At 48.8% G+C, this 15,615-nt stretch overlaps 8 protein-coding genes across 8 annotated transcripts; 3 read left to right on the top strand and 5 right to left on the bottom strand.

The window, feature by feature from the left end:
• Positions 1–1,358: 1,358 nt before the first annotated feature.
• N7481_011483 (40S ribosomal protein uS19) lies at positions 1,359–2,323 on the bottom strand (the record flags this gene model as incomplete). Its single annotated transcript, XM_057270702.1, has 4 exons — positions 1,359–1,725; positions 1,944–2,001; positions 2,225–2,243; positions 2,306–2,323. 4 exons carry the CDS (start codon positions 2,321–2,323, stop codon positions 1,359–1,361), a joined length of 462 nt encoding a protein of 153 aa, XP_057117876.1.
• A 776-nt stretch (positions 2,324–3,099) lies between these two features.
• On the bottom strand, positions 3,100–3,492 carry aspf8 (ribosomal protein P2; the record flags this gene model as incomplete). Its single annotated transcript, XM_057270703.1, has 2 exons — positions 3,100–3,270; positions 3,334–3,492. The coding sequence occupies 2 exons, from the start codon at positions 3,490–3,492 to the stop codon at positions 3,100–3,102; spliced, it is 330 nt and encodes a 109-aa protein (XP_057117877.1).
• Positions 3,493–4,150: 658 nt separating this feature from the next.
• Positions 4,151–5,328, top strand: N7481_011485 (uncharacterized protein; the record flags this gene model as incomplete). Its single annotated transcript, XM_057270704.1, has 2 exons — positions 4,151–4,156; positions 4,210–5,328. The coding sequence occupies 2 exons, from the start codon at positions 4,151–4,153 to the stop codon at positions 5,326–5,328; spliced, it is 1,125 nt and encodes a 374-aa protein (XP_057117878.1).
• Positions 5,329–6,571: 1,243 nt separating this feature from the next.
• On the bottom strand, positions 6,572–7,019 carry N7481_011486 (uncharacterized protein; the record flags this gene model as incomplete). Its single annotated transcript, XM_057270705.1, has 2 exons — positions 6,572–6,928; positions 7,002–7,019. 2 exons carry the CDS (start codon positions 7,017–7,019, stop codon positions 6,572–6,574), a joined length of 375 nt encoding a protein of 124 aa, XP_057117879.1.
• A 187-nt stretch (positions 7,020–7,206) lies between these two features.
• Positions 7,207–7,848, bottom strand: N7481_011487 (uncharacterized protein; the record flags this gene model as incomplete). Its single annotated transcript, XM_057270706.1, has 1 exon — positions 7,207–7,848. One exon carries the CDS (start codon positions 7,846–7,848, stop codon positions 7,207–7,209), a length of 642 nt encoding a protein of 213 aa, XP_057117880.1.
• A 1,334-nt stretch (positions 7,849–9,182) lies between these two features.
• Positions 9,183–10,584, top strand: N7481_011488 (ATP-dependent (S)-NAD(P)H-hydrate dehydratase; the record flags this gene model as incomplete). The annotated part of the gene is given in 7 exon segments (XM_057270707.1): positions 9,183–9,276; positions 9,358–9,397; positions 9,448–9,494; positions 9,536–9,561; positions 9,617–9,649; positions 9,702–10,227; positions 10,241–10,584. 7 exon segments carry the CDS (start codon positions 9,183–9,185, stop codon positions 10,582–10,584), a joined length of 1,110 nt encoding a protein of 369 aa, XP_057117881.1.
• A 1,500-nt stretch (positions 10,585–12,084) lies between these two features.
• Positions 12,085–12,441, top strand: N7481_011489 (putative adhesin; the record flags this gene model as incomplete). Its single annotated transcript, XM_057270708.1, has 1 exon — positions 12,085–12,441. The coding sequence occupies one exon, from the start codon at positions 12,085–12,087 to the stop codon at positions 12,439–12,441; it is 357 nt and encodes a 118-aa protein (XP_057117882.1).
• A 439-nt stretch (positions 12,442–12,880) lies between these two features.
• On the bottom strand, positions 12,881–15,505 carry N7481_011490 (DNA replication licensing factor MCM7; the record flags this gene model as incomplete). Its single annotated transcript, XM_057270709.1, has 5 exons — positions 12,881–12,949; positions 13,008–13,475; positions 13,507–14,926; positions 14,985–15,118; positions 15,188–15,505. The coding sequence occupies 5 exons, from the start codon at positions 15,503–15,505 to the stop codon at positions 12,881–12,883; spliced, it is 2,409 nt and encodes an 802-aa protein (XP_057117883.1).
• Between the last annotated feature and the right edge of the window lie 110 nt (positions 15,506–15,615).

Here is a 15,615-nt window from a genome sequence, read left to right on the forward strand (position 1 = left end):
CTTCTCCGCAGTTTCGGTACTGAGGGGGGGGGGGTGCGGGTTGCCTCGGTCCATCGTTACATCCTCTATTGTTGGGACTGACCAATACCCGAATCGGCCTCCACTTGCCCCGGAGCTTACGGATTTGTGGGCGTTTGGTCTAGTTTCTACTGTGTTCTTCGCTAGTTTAATCTGGTTCGGTTCTTTTCGGTGGAAAGTTCCTTTCAAAGATCGGCAATGTATGAAGATGTTGGAGGAGCTCTCGGCGCTCTCGGCGTTCGCACCGTTGATCTGCAGGGCGGTGCATGAACTACGCTGATTACTCCGTTTGATTTCTCCGATAGTGAATGGCTGGCACAATAGTTCTGTCGGATTTGGGGGGAAGTTATTATATCCAAAAAAAAGTCTTCACTGCAGAAATTTGGTGAGTCATTCTCTAGTATCACTCTAGTATTCAACTGGGTGGTCGGTGAGGACTTCAAGTTCAATCAGTGAAATATATCTCCGGTCAGTACAGAGGTCCACCTGGGCAGTATCCAGATAAACGGTTCTTAAAGCCAATCAGCATGTCTCTGTTACTAGAAAAGTATTACATTTTGAATCTCAACAATATCACTGCCTTCTTGAATAAACCTAAATATAATGCCAGGCCCACTGGCCTCGAGGACTAGTATTTCCAAGGTTAGTCCTGGGAGATGCGTGATGGTGTAAGTGCGCGGGTTTAGTAATTGATGAACTTGGAATGCATTGGATTCGAGTGCAGGCATTTCACTTGTCTCATTCCATAAAGTATATTTGCATTATGATCAGATAGAAGGAACGACTGCATTGCAAGTTACACCTATTCCAAGGTTCTGATGATCCCCGTTGTGCCAACGTCGACCATAGGTGCATTAGTAGGTATAGCATAATGGTTGATGCCAGCACTAATGTCTTGCACGTATAGATTACGATTATAGTACTTAATAGTACAAGCGGTATCTTGTTGGATACAAAGGCCTCGACATTCATGGAGACCTCTAGACTAGTAGTAGTAGTTCACTAGTACATACTATACTAGCGTGCTCCGACCCCAGAATTGCAATATGCTTGGTACTCATCTTGAAAGGGTTAACAGACAACATTTCATGGGACTACTAGTACTACGAGTCCGGCTATGAACGATTGATAGCCTAATAGCGTACGACTTTGCAAACATTCAGATAAACTTTTTTGTTTTTCATGCCGACAAGATCTTTATTGAAATGGAAACAGCTGATCCGATCTGGAAATACAAGCTGAATAAGGAACCCAAAACAGAACAGGACTGGCTTCCATTTTTCGTTTCCCAGAACCTTTCTCCACCACGCGCCACCACCAAGGGGAATCGTTGAGGTCGTTTACTTCAGGGGGATGAAACGGGAAGAGTGGGTGGCACCGATACCGGGACGACCGTGCTTGACGGGCTTGTAGGAGATAGAGAACTCGGCCAGGTAGTGGCCAACCATCTCAGGCTTGATCTCAACGTTGTTGAACTCCTTTCCGGAGTAGATACCGATGACGGAACCGATCATCTCGGGGACGACGATCATGTCACGGAGGTGGGTCTTGACGAGGTCGGGCTTCTCGTTAGGCTTGGCCTCCTGCTTGGCCTTGCGGAGCTTCTTAATGAGACCCATGGGCTTGCGCTTCAGACCGCGGTTGAAACGTCTGCGGGCACGAGCGTGAACGACATCACGGAGCTGCTCGGAGGAAAGGTCCAGGAGCCTAGTTGAACTCGGTTAGTATGATTGACACTGCTTAAAAAAGATCAAGACCCTGGGATCTCAGCAGCATAACAATTAGAAACCCATGAGGACTCAAGGACTCAAGGATATTTCAATCCAAGACGAGATGCTGTCGACAGATTTCCTTTGATCCCCATGGGTGACGGTCGTATGTTGCGAAAGATCTGACAGGGCGGAGGGGTCGGTGGGTGAACGTACTGGTCGAGGTCAATGCCGCGGTAAGAAAACTTGCGGAACTGTCTTCTCTTCTTGATCTCTGTAAAACGGACGGTCTGTCAGCGGGCTGGCGTTCTCATTCGGTCGGTGTGTGTGCGTCCATGTCCCCCTTCGTCGAAGCCACTTCAATGTATCGCCTGTGATCCCCCCCCCCCCTCATTTTGTCGTCCCATCCAACTCTCATATCGAATAACTCCAGTGGCTTGACTCTCATCGGCGGGCGGGGTATATGCAGGGAAAAGTGTGTTGGATTCAAGACGTACCGGCAGCCTCCTCGGCGTTCTGAAGAGAAACATCGTTAGTATCAACAGTTGGGCGATATGGGATCAGTGTGCGGAACTCACGTATTCGCTGTCAGCCATTTTTGCGGTGGTTTCCTTGGAGCTCGCTTTTCGACAGTCCTCGAAAAGCGAAGGATATTAGTTGTCGGAAGTTGTCGTGTCGCTGGGCGGATCGGCTAGCACGCCAGTTCTGGCAAGGTGGGCAAGGGCTCGCCTAAGCGACGGGTAGGTCAAGCCCTAATACGCTATCCTGCTTTGGGAAGAATTAACTATGGCGGTACCGTATTGTCACTGTATTGTCACGATCCATTAATAAAGTTTGAAGATACAGCATTCTCCACAGTTTAATATGGTAGACTCCTTGTCCCTTGAAATTTATTCAAGTATTTATGATACCAAAGGGAAGATCCATCCATTGGATCGGAATGGCCATTCTTATCCATGATTTCTACATACTACTCGTACCCTGCTAGGTTTAGGGAGGCCTCGTTATTGCATGAGATATCAAAAGATACCATCAGAAAGAAAAGATTTGAGTTAGAGAGTAAATCGTCCTCGGGCTGTGAATGTGCTTAATTACTCGTAAACGCGAACGGTTTGTCCTTCGCAAGGGAACATTTGTTCAAGCGCGCATACCAACTACGATCTACAGAGAAAGCGGTGGTGGAGGACAGATGAATCTGTATTGCCTAGAGCTATTTTCGGCTCATGTATGAGAAAGTCGTAACTGCGTCAGAACAGCCTGAACCATGCACATTTGAGGAACCAGCCGGCGAAGATGTCTCCCGAACTGGTCGTACCATGCAGATGTCTGTTCCTCCGTATCATCACTTTTGGGGGTTCCGAAGAGAAGGCATTTAGTCGAAGAGACCGAATCCCATGTCATCATCGGACTCCTCCTTCTCCTCCTCCTTCTCCTCAGCGGGGGCGGCGTCAGCGGCACCACCAGCAGCGGCAGCACCACCAGCGGCGGCACCGGCACCACCGGAGGGAACGGAAGCCAGCTTGGAGGAACCCTCAGCGATCAGCTGCATGTTGAGTTAGTATCTGCAGGTATCAAAAATATATCATTCGCGGTTATGAGCACTAACCTCCTGGATGTTCTTGCCCTGGAGCTCAGCGACGACCTTGTCGAGGCGCTCGGAGTCAGCGTCAATGCCGACGGAGGACAGAACGGCCTTGATGTCGGCGGCGGAGGGGGACTCGTTGCCGGCAAGGGCGAGCAGAAGGTAGGCTGCGAGGTGCTTCATTTTGAATAGACTGTCGGGAAAGTTGTCGTCAGCGCCGATGTTCAAAAATTTGCAATGACTATTGCTATTGCACCTGAGACCGAAATTTCGAGGGATGCAGAAGCGGGATATAAAAACGCACCTGTGTTTTGTCTGATACTGAACCTGAGAAACAATCGATTTAACCGCAAATTGGGCGGAGACTGCAACGTCGAGTTCGAAGGTTGGTTGAGGAACAAGACACGGCGGGCGGTCGAAAATCGTGGGAAAAGTGCGTTGCGGCTCGCTGTGGCTGTGTCACCGCCCGGCAGAAAACTAAGCGAACTGCCATACTGTGGCGCTGTCTCTCATATCACGTGATATATTGCCAATCTTCAATGGTCGAGGCTGCGTTTGTATGAACTCCCCCCGCCCAACAAAGCCGTGCCTACCTCGTCTCGATTCACCGGTTGAAGTCTGCTGGCGGACGACTCTCTTCCTTTGTTCAACGTATCCCATCACTTCACCCTCGATCGACCATCCGGCCACCCTGCGGAGTGTGCTCCATTATATGAGATCGCGTTCGGAGTCATGAAGCTGCCCGGTCGAACCAACCATCGACGGTAAACGGTTTCTCTTTCTCATACAGTTTCTTTTGAATACGAAGATTGTCTCCTTTCATCCAATACCCTAATTCAAGATGAGTGTATGTATATGCCCTCTCTGTTTTTCTCTCATCTTCTCTGACATCTTGATCAGTTCCTCGACTCTGTTCTCTCGTCCCTCGGGCCGACGACCAGACCTCCCCAATCCCCGCTCTCTCAGTCACCTGTGCCGCCAGCTCCGTCCTCCATTCCAAAGAAGGAAGACCGTAATCTTCCCAACCTTCCTCGACCAGCACCATCTCGACCAGCACCATCAAACGAAACCACGAGTGGAAATTTCAACGGAGGAATCAAGCGCAAAGCCGAGGACCAGCTCCCACACCTTTCCAGACCTAGCATTCAACCTCCCGCTAAATCACCTGCTGTTCGGCCTGTGATTTCGTCTGGATCAGCAAAAGCTGCTCCGCCTGTTCCTAAATCGGCATCGGCCCCTAGTCTTAAGGCTAAGACTGCCTCGCCCAACCCAGTCTCTAAGAATGGTACTCTGGGCTCGAGTAGGCCCGTTCCAACAAAGCCGGCTCCTCCTCGGGCTGCACCCGCCAAAGTCGTTCCCGCCAAGGCTGTTGCCACCAAACCTGCGGCTCCAGCAAAGGCGCCACCAAAGGGTTCATATGCCGCTTTGATGGAAGCAGCCAAGGCTGCGCAAGGTAAAGCACCGACTCAAGTGGGCATCATCCGAAACCAAGCAGCTCCCAAAGAGAGATTAAGCAAGGTGGAGCGCAAGCGACGACTTCTGGAGGCTCAAGAGAAGGAGAAGGCGGAGCGCAAGGCCAAACGATTTGACCCTAGTTCAACGACCAAGGGGAAAGTTACACCGAAAAAGGTTGAGTCTGATGCACCTTCATATAAGGGCACGGCCAAACCATCGCGAACCCCAGAGCCAGTTTCATACCGCGGCACTGCGAACCTACCGACCAATCGAACCTCCAACGATCGCCGCCCGCATGGCAAACGCCGTAGGGATGAATACCTCGGGACCGATGAAGAGGAGGAGGAGGGTGATTACGGTGCTGATGACTACGACAATTACTATTCTGACTCGTCTGATGATATGGAGGCTGGATTCGATGCTGTCAATCTGGAAGAAAATACTGCTCTTAGGATTGCCCAAAAGGATGACGAAGAGGAGCTACGGATGGAGACGCTCGCGAAGAAGGCGAAATTTGAACGCCAACAGAAATTGGCTGCGCTCGCATCTCGAACCAAACGATAGATTTGGTGTACTTGCATAACTGTGTTTCCTATTGTCTTACTTTTTGTTATTCGTTGGCTAGGTGGGGGTTTCTGCTGAGCATTATGAGCGTTTTCTGCTTTCTCTTCCCGTTTTCTTTTCTGGTTCTATACTTTTCCCTGTCTCTCACTCTCTATCTCTCACTCTCTTATTCTGTGTCTTTCTTTCTGTCTTCTTTTTTTGTTCTGGTGTTGATAGACAGGGGAAGTCCTATGATTTCAAAGTAAGCCCCTCAAGGGATTTCTTTGAATATCATCCATAGCGGGCGTTGTGCTTTAAATACCAATATAGTACTTGCTTTCGGTTCTTAACAATTGAGTGTGCCATAACCCTGTACTCATATTTGTGATATTGAGAGTAGAGTGGTCTAGTGCAAGTCGGGGCCACCAAACTACAACGTATCCCTCATCCCGGTGACATGAAATGCCCTATGTGACGAAACAACCACCAGGTACTTACACGTTCGAACACCGTCACCCCTAATCCACACATCAAATATTGTTTGAGAGTAGCAGAAACGATGATTATTTGATCTCTTATTTGGCAGCTCTTTTCAAATAAAGATTGCGAATTGTAGAGTGGAAGATTACAGGGCGACACGTACTACTGGAAAATCCGCTCTTTACTACTATAACACCAAGACCATCCACAATAAAGGCTGAGATAGATAAAAAAGATGCTATTACATCATTTAGGCTACTAAATTACCTATTTTGATTTTTTATGTTACCAAAATCATCTTACCTGACAATATACCAATTTTGGGGGAATTCTTAGCGGCAGAAAGGTATATAAAACAAAAATACTGATACGGTGAATATACAGGGAAAAAGAAAATCATATAACTTGAAGTATGACTACTAAACGGAGCAGCCGCCCCACGACCCTGTCCGCAAGTAGGACACAGCCTGCTTTAAGAAACATAACTCTGGTGGAGGTAAGTTAGTAGATGTACTTCACGACCGCATCAAACTATGAGGCTCTACAATACCAAGGGGAAATTTACTAATACGAATATCGTATCTCTATGTCTGTATGCTGTCTTTACACTATAAACTATGGATATGGGTCTGGGATTATGAGGACTCTTTACATTGCACGTGTTGATGCAGGAAGTCTAGAGAATATTGAAACTACTCACCGTTTCGGCGATTCTATGTCTATGTACCTCTAAATATCTTTCTAGTGCCCGCCGGTACATTGCTTCCGCCTCTTTATATTTCCCTTAGCTGTCAAGTACTAAGCCAAGGTTGTTAATACTATTGATTGTGTGAGGATGCTCGTATCTAAGTACATTCTCTCGAGCTTCTAGCGCCTGTCGATGCATAATTTCCGCCTCTTCATATTTCCCCAACTTGTGAAGCACGAAGCCAAGGTTATTGACACTAATGAGCGTGTGAGGATGCTTACGTCTAAGCAGCTCTTTATATTCTTTGAATGCCCGTCGATATATCGCTTCCGCCTCTTTATGTTTCCCCTGCTTGTGAAGCACGAAGCCAAGGTTACTGATACTGGTGAGCGTGTCAGGATACTTGTGTCTAAGTACCTTCTCCCTGCCTTCTAACGCCCGTCGATATGCGCACTAGATGGTCTCGCAATTCAGAGACCAGTGTTGAGTGGAATGAACGGGCTCGTGCGGTCCGCGATGCCCTTACAGAGCTAGCGAGCCACATCGGGGAGATTTACATGGATGATCTCGAGCTTGAAAACCTCAGTTAACTAGTTGACTTGAAAGGTTTCTACGGCAAATGATATAAAACTGTTTAGTTTGTTCCAATAGATTCATGGGTGCTTCATAGGTGAAATACAAAGCTTTGTCATTAAATTGTTTAATTTATTATGGTACAAATGAGATATGAATTAGTTGGCTTGACTTTCCATATTGATGGAAATCTGACGTTCAAGATACTCAGACTCCGTAACGGTCGGTTTTCTTGGCCATTTGGATTCGGACGAGCGGGAAAAAATATTGTAATCGGACGGACAGAGAAACACATCTTGCTTCTCGATAAGTGAAGAATGTCCATCCGTATAAATGACGTTCCCAGGACTTTCTATCCCCCAGTCTCCCCATTGTTGTTCTCCGGTCTGGAGATCTTCGCAAGAGAGGGCAAAACAGAAGATGTCATGCAGGCAAATTCTGAGTAATCCATCATAAAACTCTGAGCATTCATTTTCAGGGTCATTTGGGTCAAAATCACAATCAATCAGATTGATGTATCCGACCAGACCAGAGCCAGATACTACATCTGGCTCTGAACTTGCCAGAATTGACCGAATAGAGCGGTCATCCAGAAAAAGGCAGTAGTCAAATCGAGGTCTACCAATATGACGGGAGTAACCCTGTCCCTTAACCCATTCGATATGTCGTTTACGAATGGTATCTACCGGGGCATGTTCTAGACTTGGATCCTCAACAATCACATTTCGATAGCCTTCAGAAACAAGTTCACGAATATTTGGCTGGGGCGGGAATGGATAGTCGAATCCACTGGAACGCATGGAGGCGTTGCAGTACCGATCAATCTTTGCGATAACGGCCACCCAGTCCTGGTCAGATATAGTTCCATAACTTATGCGATAGATGACGTATCCCCACGGCCAACCTCCAGTCCCCACGGAGTGAAACTGAAAAAAATCGAGGAATATGATCGTTCCAACCAGATCTCCATCCCGGTTTCGCGAGAAATCGCTTCCTCCTCTCACGGGGAATTTCCTCGGCTGGAAATTCGGGTGATTGCCATGGTGTAGTCCACGAGGCGTCTTGGAAGAGGCCCGAGTCCATGCTTTCTGATACCCATTATCCAGGAAAATGAAATGCATCAGCTAGGACTTGGTGCCTCGCTTAATATAATCTTGTCCGACGGGAGTTCGCTAGCTGGCTGGCGTCTTGGCGAGTGAGTCACTAGTGGCCCTTAGCATATGAGGTTACATGGCACACCCTCGACGGAACGATTTTCGGTTGCCTATGGCATCAGCTAGCAATCGCCCAGACTCTGAACAGAGTACATTGATTCGTCATTCATACCTTACATTTAACTAGTACCTAGGTGTATATGTGGGATTCGCTTGACTTCCGGAAATACCTGTTTTCCGGAAACCGGGAGCTGGGAGGCACGCGCGTTGAAACACAGTTTCATTGATAAAAGCCACTAGAGGTATGTTTTCATTAAGAAGGCCATCTCCTACTTACATGTGGGGCGGCTGATCCATTTAGCCGCGCTAACTAAATAGTATTTTTCATATATCAAGTTACATAATTATTCCCTACCCTTGTATTCGCCTTACGAGTACTTTTGTTTTACGTACCTTTCTGCTGCCAAGAGTTCCACCAAAATTGGTATATTCTCAGATATCATAATTATGATGATATTAAAATTCAATATAGGTAGTTAGGCAGGCGAAATAATGCAAGCTTTGCTTTTCTATCTCCTTCAGACGATTTCGTGGATAATCTAGAAGTCATAATAGTAAACAGCGGATTTTCTAGTCGCGTATGCCGTCCTGTAATCCGCCACTTTTACAATCTGTAATCTTGGTTTGAATAAGAACATCGAATAAAATATCAAATCGTTTTTAGTTCTGCAGCTCTTGGGCAATATTTGATATATGGATTGGGAGTGGTGGCGCTCGAATGTGCAGGTACCTGGTGGACGTTTCATCAGACAGGGCATTTCATGTCACCGGGATGGGGGTTTACCACGGCCAAACCGGTCATCTCGTTCGGCGCGCCCCACCTTCTGCGTGACGTGACATCACCCCCGAGCCGTCATTTTTATACGGACCCCATTCAGCGCCTTTCTTGTCTTCTTTCTGACCAACTTCAAATGTCAATCATGGAACCTGTTCATCATATATCTACTTCGTCGAAGATTCTTTTCAGCAAGGTGCGCAAGATCGTGCCGCCGATGCTAGAGAAGTTCCACAAAGGTTTGTACTTTTATTCATTCAAACAGAGCGCAAAAGCCTCGTGGCTTTGAGATTCGAAGATAATAGCTGATCACTCGACAGGGCAACTTGGGCGTGTGGCGGTCATTGGAGGCTGTGTTGAGTATGCCTGTCTTTGCCGTCTCGGGGGACGTGTTCTAACTTGAATGAAAGCTATACCGGGGCTCCGTACTTCTCAGCTATTGCCTCTGCAAAGCTAGGTATGTTCAAAATGCACTTTCATTCGCCATGATTTTCATAGCTGACTCGTATTTAGGATGTGATATGGTATGTGGCTAATTACCGTTAAGTTCACGCGTTCGTGAGTCTGACAACTTTCTAGAGCCATGTTCTGTGTGAACGCTCGGCGGCACCGGTATGTTCAACATGTCAGCTTGAATGATCTCACTTCTCATGTTTGCTTCCAGGTTGTCAAGAGTTACTCTCCCAACCTTATGGTGCATCCGATATTGCCCAGCTCGGATACAGTCAAGGACCCCAAGTCGATTGATGCTCCGGCTTTAGCAGGTCCTATTATCAGCATGCTCTCTCGTCTGAATGCTCTGGTCATAGGACCGGGACTTGGTCGCGATGGAGTCACGCTCCAAGTGGTTGCAGAAGTAATCAAGGAGGCCCGATCACGATCGATCCCATTCGTGCTAGATGCGGACGGGCTGATCGTTGTGACGGAGGACCCCAATATCATTAAGGGGTACAAGGACTGTATTTTGACGCCCAACGTGGTCGAATTCGGTCGCTTGGCAAAGGCCTTAGGGATAAAGGTGGCCAGCCAGGCAGATATCTCAAAGAACGAGAATAGCGATAACTCCAACCAGGAGACAGATGCCTGTGAGGAGCTCTCTAAAGCTTTGGGTGGAGTGACAATCATCCAAAAAGGACCCCACGATGTCATCTCCAACGGGGTCACAAGCATTATTTCCAATCTTGAAGGAGGTTTGAAGCGCAGCGGCGGACAGGGGGGACACCCTGACGGGATCGTTGGGTACTATGCTTGCCTGGCGAGCGGCTTACCACAATAAGCTGTGGGACTCAGGAGAGAAGGACAATGAAAAGGAGGCGCAGAGTAAAGAAGATGTCCAGGCTGAGCTGGAATCCGAGGACAAGCGTATGTCCCCGACAACTACTTTACTTCTGGCTGCTTGGGCAGGAAGTAGTATCACCCGCGAATGTTCACGGAAAGCCTTCGAGCTCAAAGGGCGAAGCATGCAAGCCAGTGACCTAACCGACGAGGTACATGGCAGCTTCTTGAGGCTGATTGGAGAACCCGATGGCTCCAAGACGCATCTCTAGGCTCCTATGCACGACCTGTAGGACTGGGTGGGGTTTTTTTCGTGTTGTGTAAATACGATTTCACGCCGAGTCCATGTCTCACAGCCTCTACTCATGTTCTGAAATGAAGAGAATGATGAAATCTATTGATTGATCACCACATCATCAGGTTTCCTGGGTTTTAGTTCGAACAATGTTATCACCAATTGTACCTGCATGTTGCACCATCTCGATTTAAAGGCCTTGAAATGACGCTGAGGTGAAGATCTATCCGGTGGCATGAAAAGAGCCTGAGTGAGACGCCCCACTAGAGACAGAAAATATGCATTCAGGTGCGGCATTCTCGGAGGCTTCCACCTCCCGTTCGAAATGAGCTACGGACGTCTCTTGAATCGAAAGTCTAGTTCCCCACATAAGCTCGGTCAGCGTTGGCAACCCCAGAATCAGGCGCCCAGTATATTGCCGAGGGCCGAGACGTAGGCAAATATCTATGAAGATTACCCCGGAAGAAAGAACCAGTTGCTGTCATACGATAAAACCAGTAGTACATTGACTTGTAGACATCGAGTTCAATGAATTTGAAACAAGACCAACCACGCGAACGAACTTGAAGAGACATTCCCGAACTGGAAACGCATAACGAGATTGCAGATGACTGACTTCAGCTGGAACTTTAAATGAGTAAATTCAGTTTTATTGAATCCAAGGGTTCGCTTTTTGCTAAATTCTATTAAAAGAACTCATCTTTCGTATTCAACAAACATAGTATTCCAGATAGTTTAGCGAAATATGCCTGGAACACCGCGAACGGTATCCAAAGGTCGTCATAAATGAAAGCCAAATCCTAACAACTGGAAGGCTTTCAATAGCGTGAAATTGCCACGGCGACATGTCAAGTTCTTTCCCCGCATACTGGACTAAACATAGCCCGGGGTAAAAGTAAAAACCTCGATCCAACTCGGATTAGGGCTATCCAACTAAGACATGCAGCCCCGCGAACAGCAACCAGGTACTCAAGTGGCTGCCACTCGAAGCTGGCAAAGTCTCAGCCCAGGAAGACCCTGATTCTGCGCTGGCAAGCCATTCCCCCAGCCCTGGTCGATAAGCGTTGGCGGTGTCTGGGTGGACCTTGTTCCAGACCTCGTATTCGCGCCGCACCCAGTGTCGGCTGTTGTGGCTCTACATCCCCGACCTATCCGATCGTCAAGAAGAACCGTAGATCTGGAGGGGAGAGAAATCGTATGAGATATTTTACCTAACAGTATCTGTGCATTTTCTTTCACAGTGAGACCAAGGCTGCTGACCTCGTGATATCCTGGCGGCGACCGGACAGGGTAGGCTATGCATCTATGAATCCTGCAACTGACTCCTCGACTCTGCCCTGAGTAGCAAAGGAGAATTAAACGGGTATAAAGAGGAGCAAGAAACCCCCAACACAAAATTTGCCTCCAACAATCAATTCCTTCCAGAATAAAACAAAACCCCAGTCTTTGCTTGATAATCAATCAACCCACGTTCGCTATGCAGCTCTCCTTTATTACCCTGCTGGTCACCTTGACCACTTTGGCATTGGCGAATCCAGCTCATCCTCCCCCGAAATGTGGTACTTGCAATCCCATTTCGGGCCAAAACAGCTGCGACATCACCACCTCGTGCATCAATACAGGAAGCACCTTCCACTGTGCCTGCCGTGCCGGTTACAAGGCTTCCAAGAACAATAACGATATCCACTCGCAATTCCGCCTGCCGATGCCGAATTACGAGTTCCTGGTCTTCGTGCCTGAGAATACCAAGTGTAACACCTTGTGTGACAACCCATACTCCGCTCCGGGCGACCTGTGCAAGGAGGTCCACCTGTATAACCAGTGCAAGGTTTAGGCCCCGAGTCAACTAAGTTGGGACGTGGAGAACCTTGGAGTTCAGAGAAGGGGGTAGTGAGGGAAAGGTTTAATGCCTAGGGTATAGGATTCAAGTTGGTGACCCTACTTGAGTGGTAGTCCAGGACTTGAAAGGATGCCCCGGTGAGGTTGATGTTTGCAGCCAAGCTGAAGTGAAATATGGCACACCACTCCTTATGTCAACTATTATTTTTATGTGAGAATTACGAGGAGACGAATTAAAGAAAGATAAATGAGATTAAATTTGGATTTGATTATCTTTTGATCGACTAGACATAGTACAAAAACCGGTTCCCGACCCCTTAAAGACACCTGAACACCCATCGCCCAAGACTCAACCGGTTCCACTGATGCATCTAAAGACACGCAATAAAACACCGGAGAAGACAGAAAGAAAATAATGTGAAAGGAAATCTTCATTAGGCGACCATCTCGTCTTCGCCCTCGACAAACATGAGACGCGAGCCCTCGCCGGTGATAAGCCAGACCTATAAACCCATTATTAGTAACGTTTCGGGACATAGAAAGAAAGGGACAAAGACTTACGCCCAGTTCGGCATATTCGTGGAGGGTGGTGGTAAGTTGGTCATCGGTAAAGCCCTTGGCCAACACACGCTCACGAATACGTCTGACACTCATCTCACTGTCATCACCATCTCCCATTGCAGCGGCACCGCTCTCCCGCAGGCTACCGATCAACTTGTAGATCTTGCTGCTGGGAGTGTAGTCGGCACCGGATTCGCCATCGTTGGACAGAGAGGCCTTGCTAACCTCGATGAGACGGAGAGCCTCGTCAACATCCTCGCGAACAACCTCTTCGTTGAAGCGAAGACGAGCCAGTGCTTGCGAGAGACGGACGATACCCAGGAGAGTACGAGGGGTAACGTGAGAGAATTGCTTCTTGTTTGCTTCATCCTTCTTTTGTCTCTTGCGCATGGCCACATATGCGCCGACCATGTAGTCAGAGACGCTGGAAGGCACAACAGGTCGGTAGCTACGTGCCTTGGCGATATACTGTCGGACCTCGTGGGGGGGTAAACATCACCCCAGCGTCTTCGTTTTCGGGGTGCTTGTTGTGCATGTGGACGTAGGTAACGTGGCTAGCAAGCTCTTCGTCACCCTCCGGGGTAGGGGTGTCCAAAAGCAGGAACATCACATCGAAACGAGAGAGGAGAGCAGCGGGGAGATTGATGTTCTCAACAGGCGAGATACGAGGGTTATAACGGCCATAGAGGGGGTTAGCCGCGGCCAAGATCGATGTGCGAGCGTTCAGTGTGGTGTTGATGCCAGCCTTCGAGATCGAAATGGTCTGTTGTTCCATCACTTCATGAATGGCGGTACGATCGGAGTCCTCCATCTTATCGAACTCATCAATACAGCAGATACCGTTGTCTGCAAGAACCAGAGCACCTCCCTCTAGCATCATTTCGTCCGTGACAGGGTCCCTCATCACGGCGGCAGTGAGACCGACACCACTGCTACCACGACCAGTAGTATACACGCCGCGAGGAGCAACCTTCGTGATGTAACGGAGCAATTGGGATTTGGCCACACCGGGGTCACCCATCAGGCAGATATTAATGTCACCACGAATGTGCATACCATCACCCATCTCCTTGCTGACACCGCCGATCAGGAGCAAGAGCAGTGCTTTCTTCACGTCGAGGTGTCCAAAAATCTCGGGAGCGATAGATCGCGACAGGTATTCGTACATCTGGCCGGACTTCATGTGTTGTTCAATCTTGCGCAAGGTTCGGCTGTCCATGCCCATGTCGCTGTAAGACTTCTTGTGTTGGGTGATGTGCTGGGCCTCCAAGTAGGTGTCCGTCAGAAGACCGGCACGAATGGCGCGGAAGCCAGTGTAGGGTGTAGGCAGGAAGATGCCAGCAATGTCAACGACATCACCTGGGTTCAATTGCCGAGTCTGGGCACCGTGGCAGTGAATAGTAAGGGAGCGGGGAATATGGCCAACAGGCACCTGGTCTGCCATCTCCTGGATCTTGACCTCCTGGAAGGGAACAAACTTGGAGGCTCGGGTGGAAAGAAACAGTTGACCCTTGGAGTTGTTCGTCTTACACTCGTTGGACAAGCACTCAGAGAGAGGAAGGAACTGCTTCGTGTTGACAGGCTGGAAAACTTCACAGCCGCAGCGGTCACAGGTATAGGCATTGATTTCAACGGCGGGCTTGACATCGGAGACACGAGTGGTGATACCGCGCACAGTGATCAGACTACCCAGGTGCTCGCCGCGCACATTTCGGACAGCGAGGGCCTTGCCGGCCCGATCATCACTGGAGCCGGAGGGAGTAAGAGGCTTGAAGTTGAGGGTGTATCGGCGGGTGAGTTCAGCGGGGAACAAGGCGGCAGGGTCAGCAGTATCCATATCGGCCTCCTGCGCCATCTCCATCGTCTCGTTGCGCTTATCACGTTGCGACATGATGACATCCAAGACATCATCCTTGAATCTATAGAAAATTAGCCCACTGTGTGACTTCATTGGAGTTCCACGGCGCATGCACATACGTGACATCCTTGGTCTCCTTCGGCATGACCGAGTCCACTGCCTGTGAAAAAACATCGATATAGCGCTTTGTGTTTTTCTGGATTGACCCGACAAGGTTCAATGACTGCTGCTCATCGGGGAGGGATTTCTCGTACTACAGAAGTGGAGGGTTAATTGACCAAGCGACAGATGTAGAGGTACAGATGGAAGGGCTGGAACTCACAATATCCAGATCATCAAGCTCAATCACGATGTTTGTAACGTCGCGGTTAGAGATATCCTGCAGAATCTGCATGTACTTGAGCTTCGGCTCACGACGCCTCCTCGCACCACGGGTCTGGGCTCCCTCTCCATCATCAGCATCATCCATAAAATCGTATTCGTCACTGGTGCGATTTCCGTCAATGTTAAGATCCTCCAGGGCCTCGGTCGCAGCAGCTTCCGAGGATGACTGGAGGGTCTTGAAATGCTGAAGAAAATCCTTGAAGCCGTCCAATTGGGCGGCGTAGTCGACCGGCGCCTGGTACTGGAGCAAAGCCATGATGTATGGTGGGGGTGGGATGCTCCGAAGTCAGGTTGGAGTAGTGAAGACGCAAAGTGGTGCAAAGTGGGTTTCCGAGAAGGAAAGCCTCAGCTCTCTCAGCCCCTAGC

Source organism: Penicillium waksmanii, assembly GCF_028829765.1.
Source record: "Penicillium waksmanii strain IBT 27052 chromosome Unknown utg000009l:1.0-4314994.0:1.0-4318279.0, whole genome shotgun sequence".
Classification (NCBI taxonomy): Eukaryota; Fungi; Ascomycota; class Eurotiomycetes; order Eurotiales; family Aspergillaceae; genus Penicillium; species Penicillium waksmanii.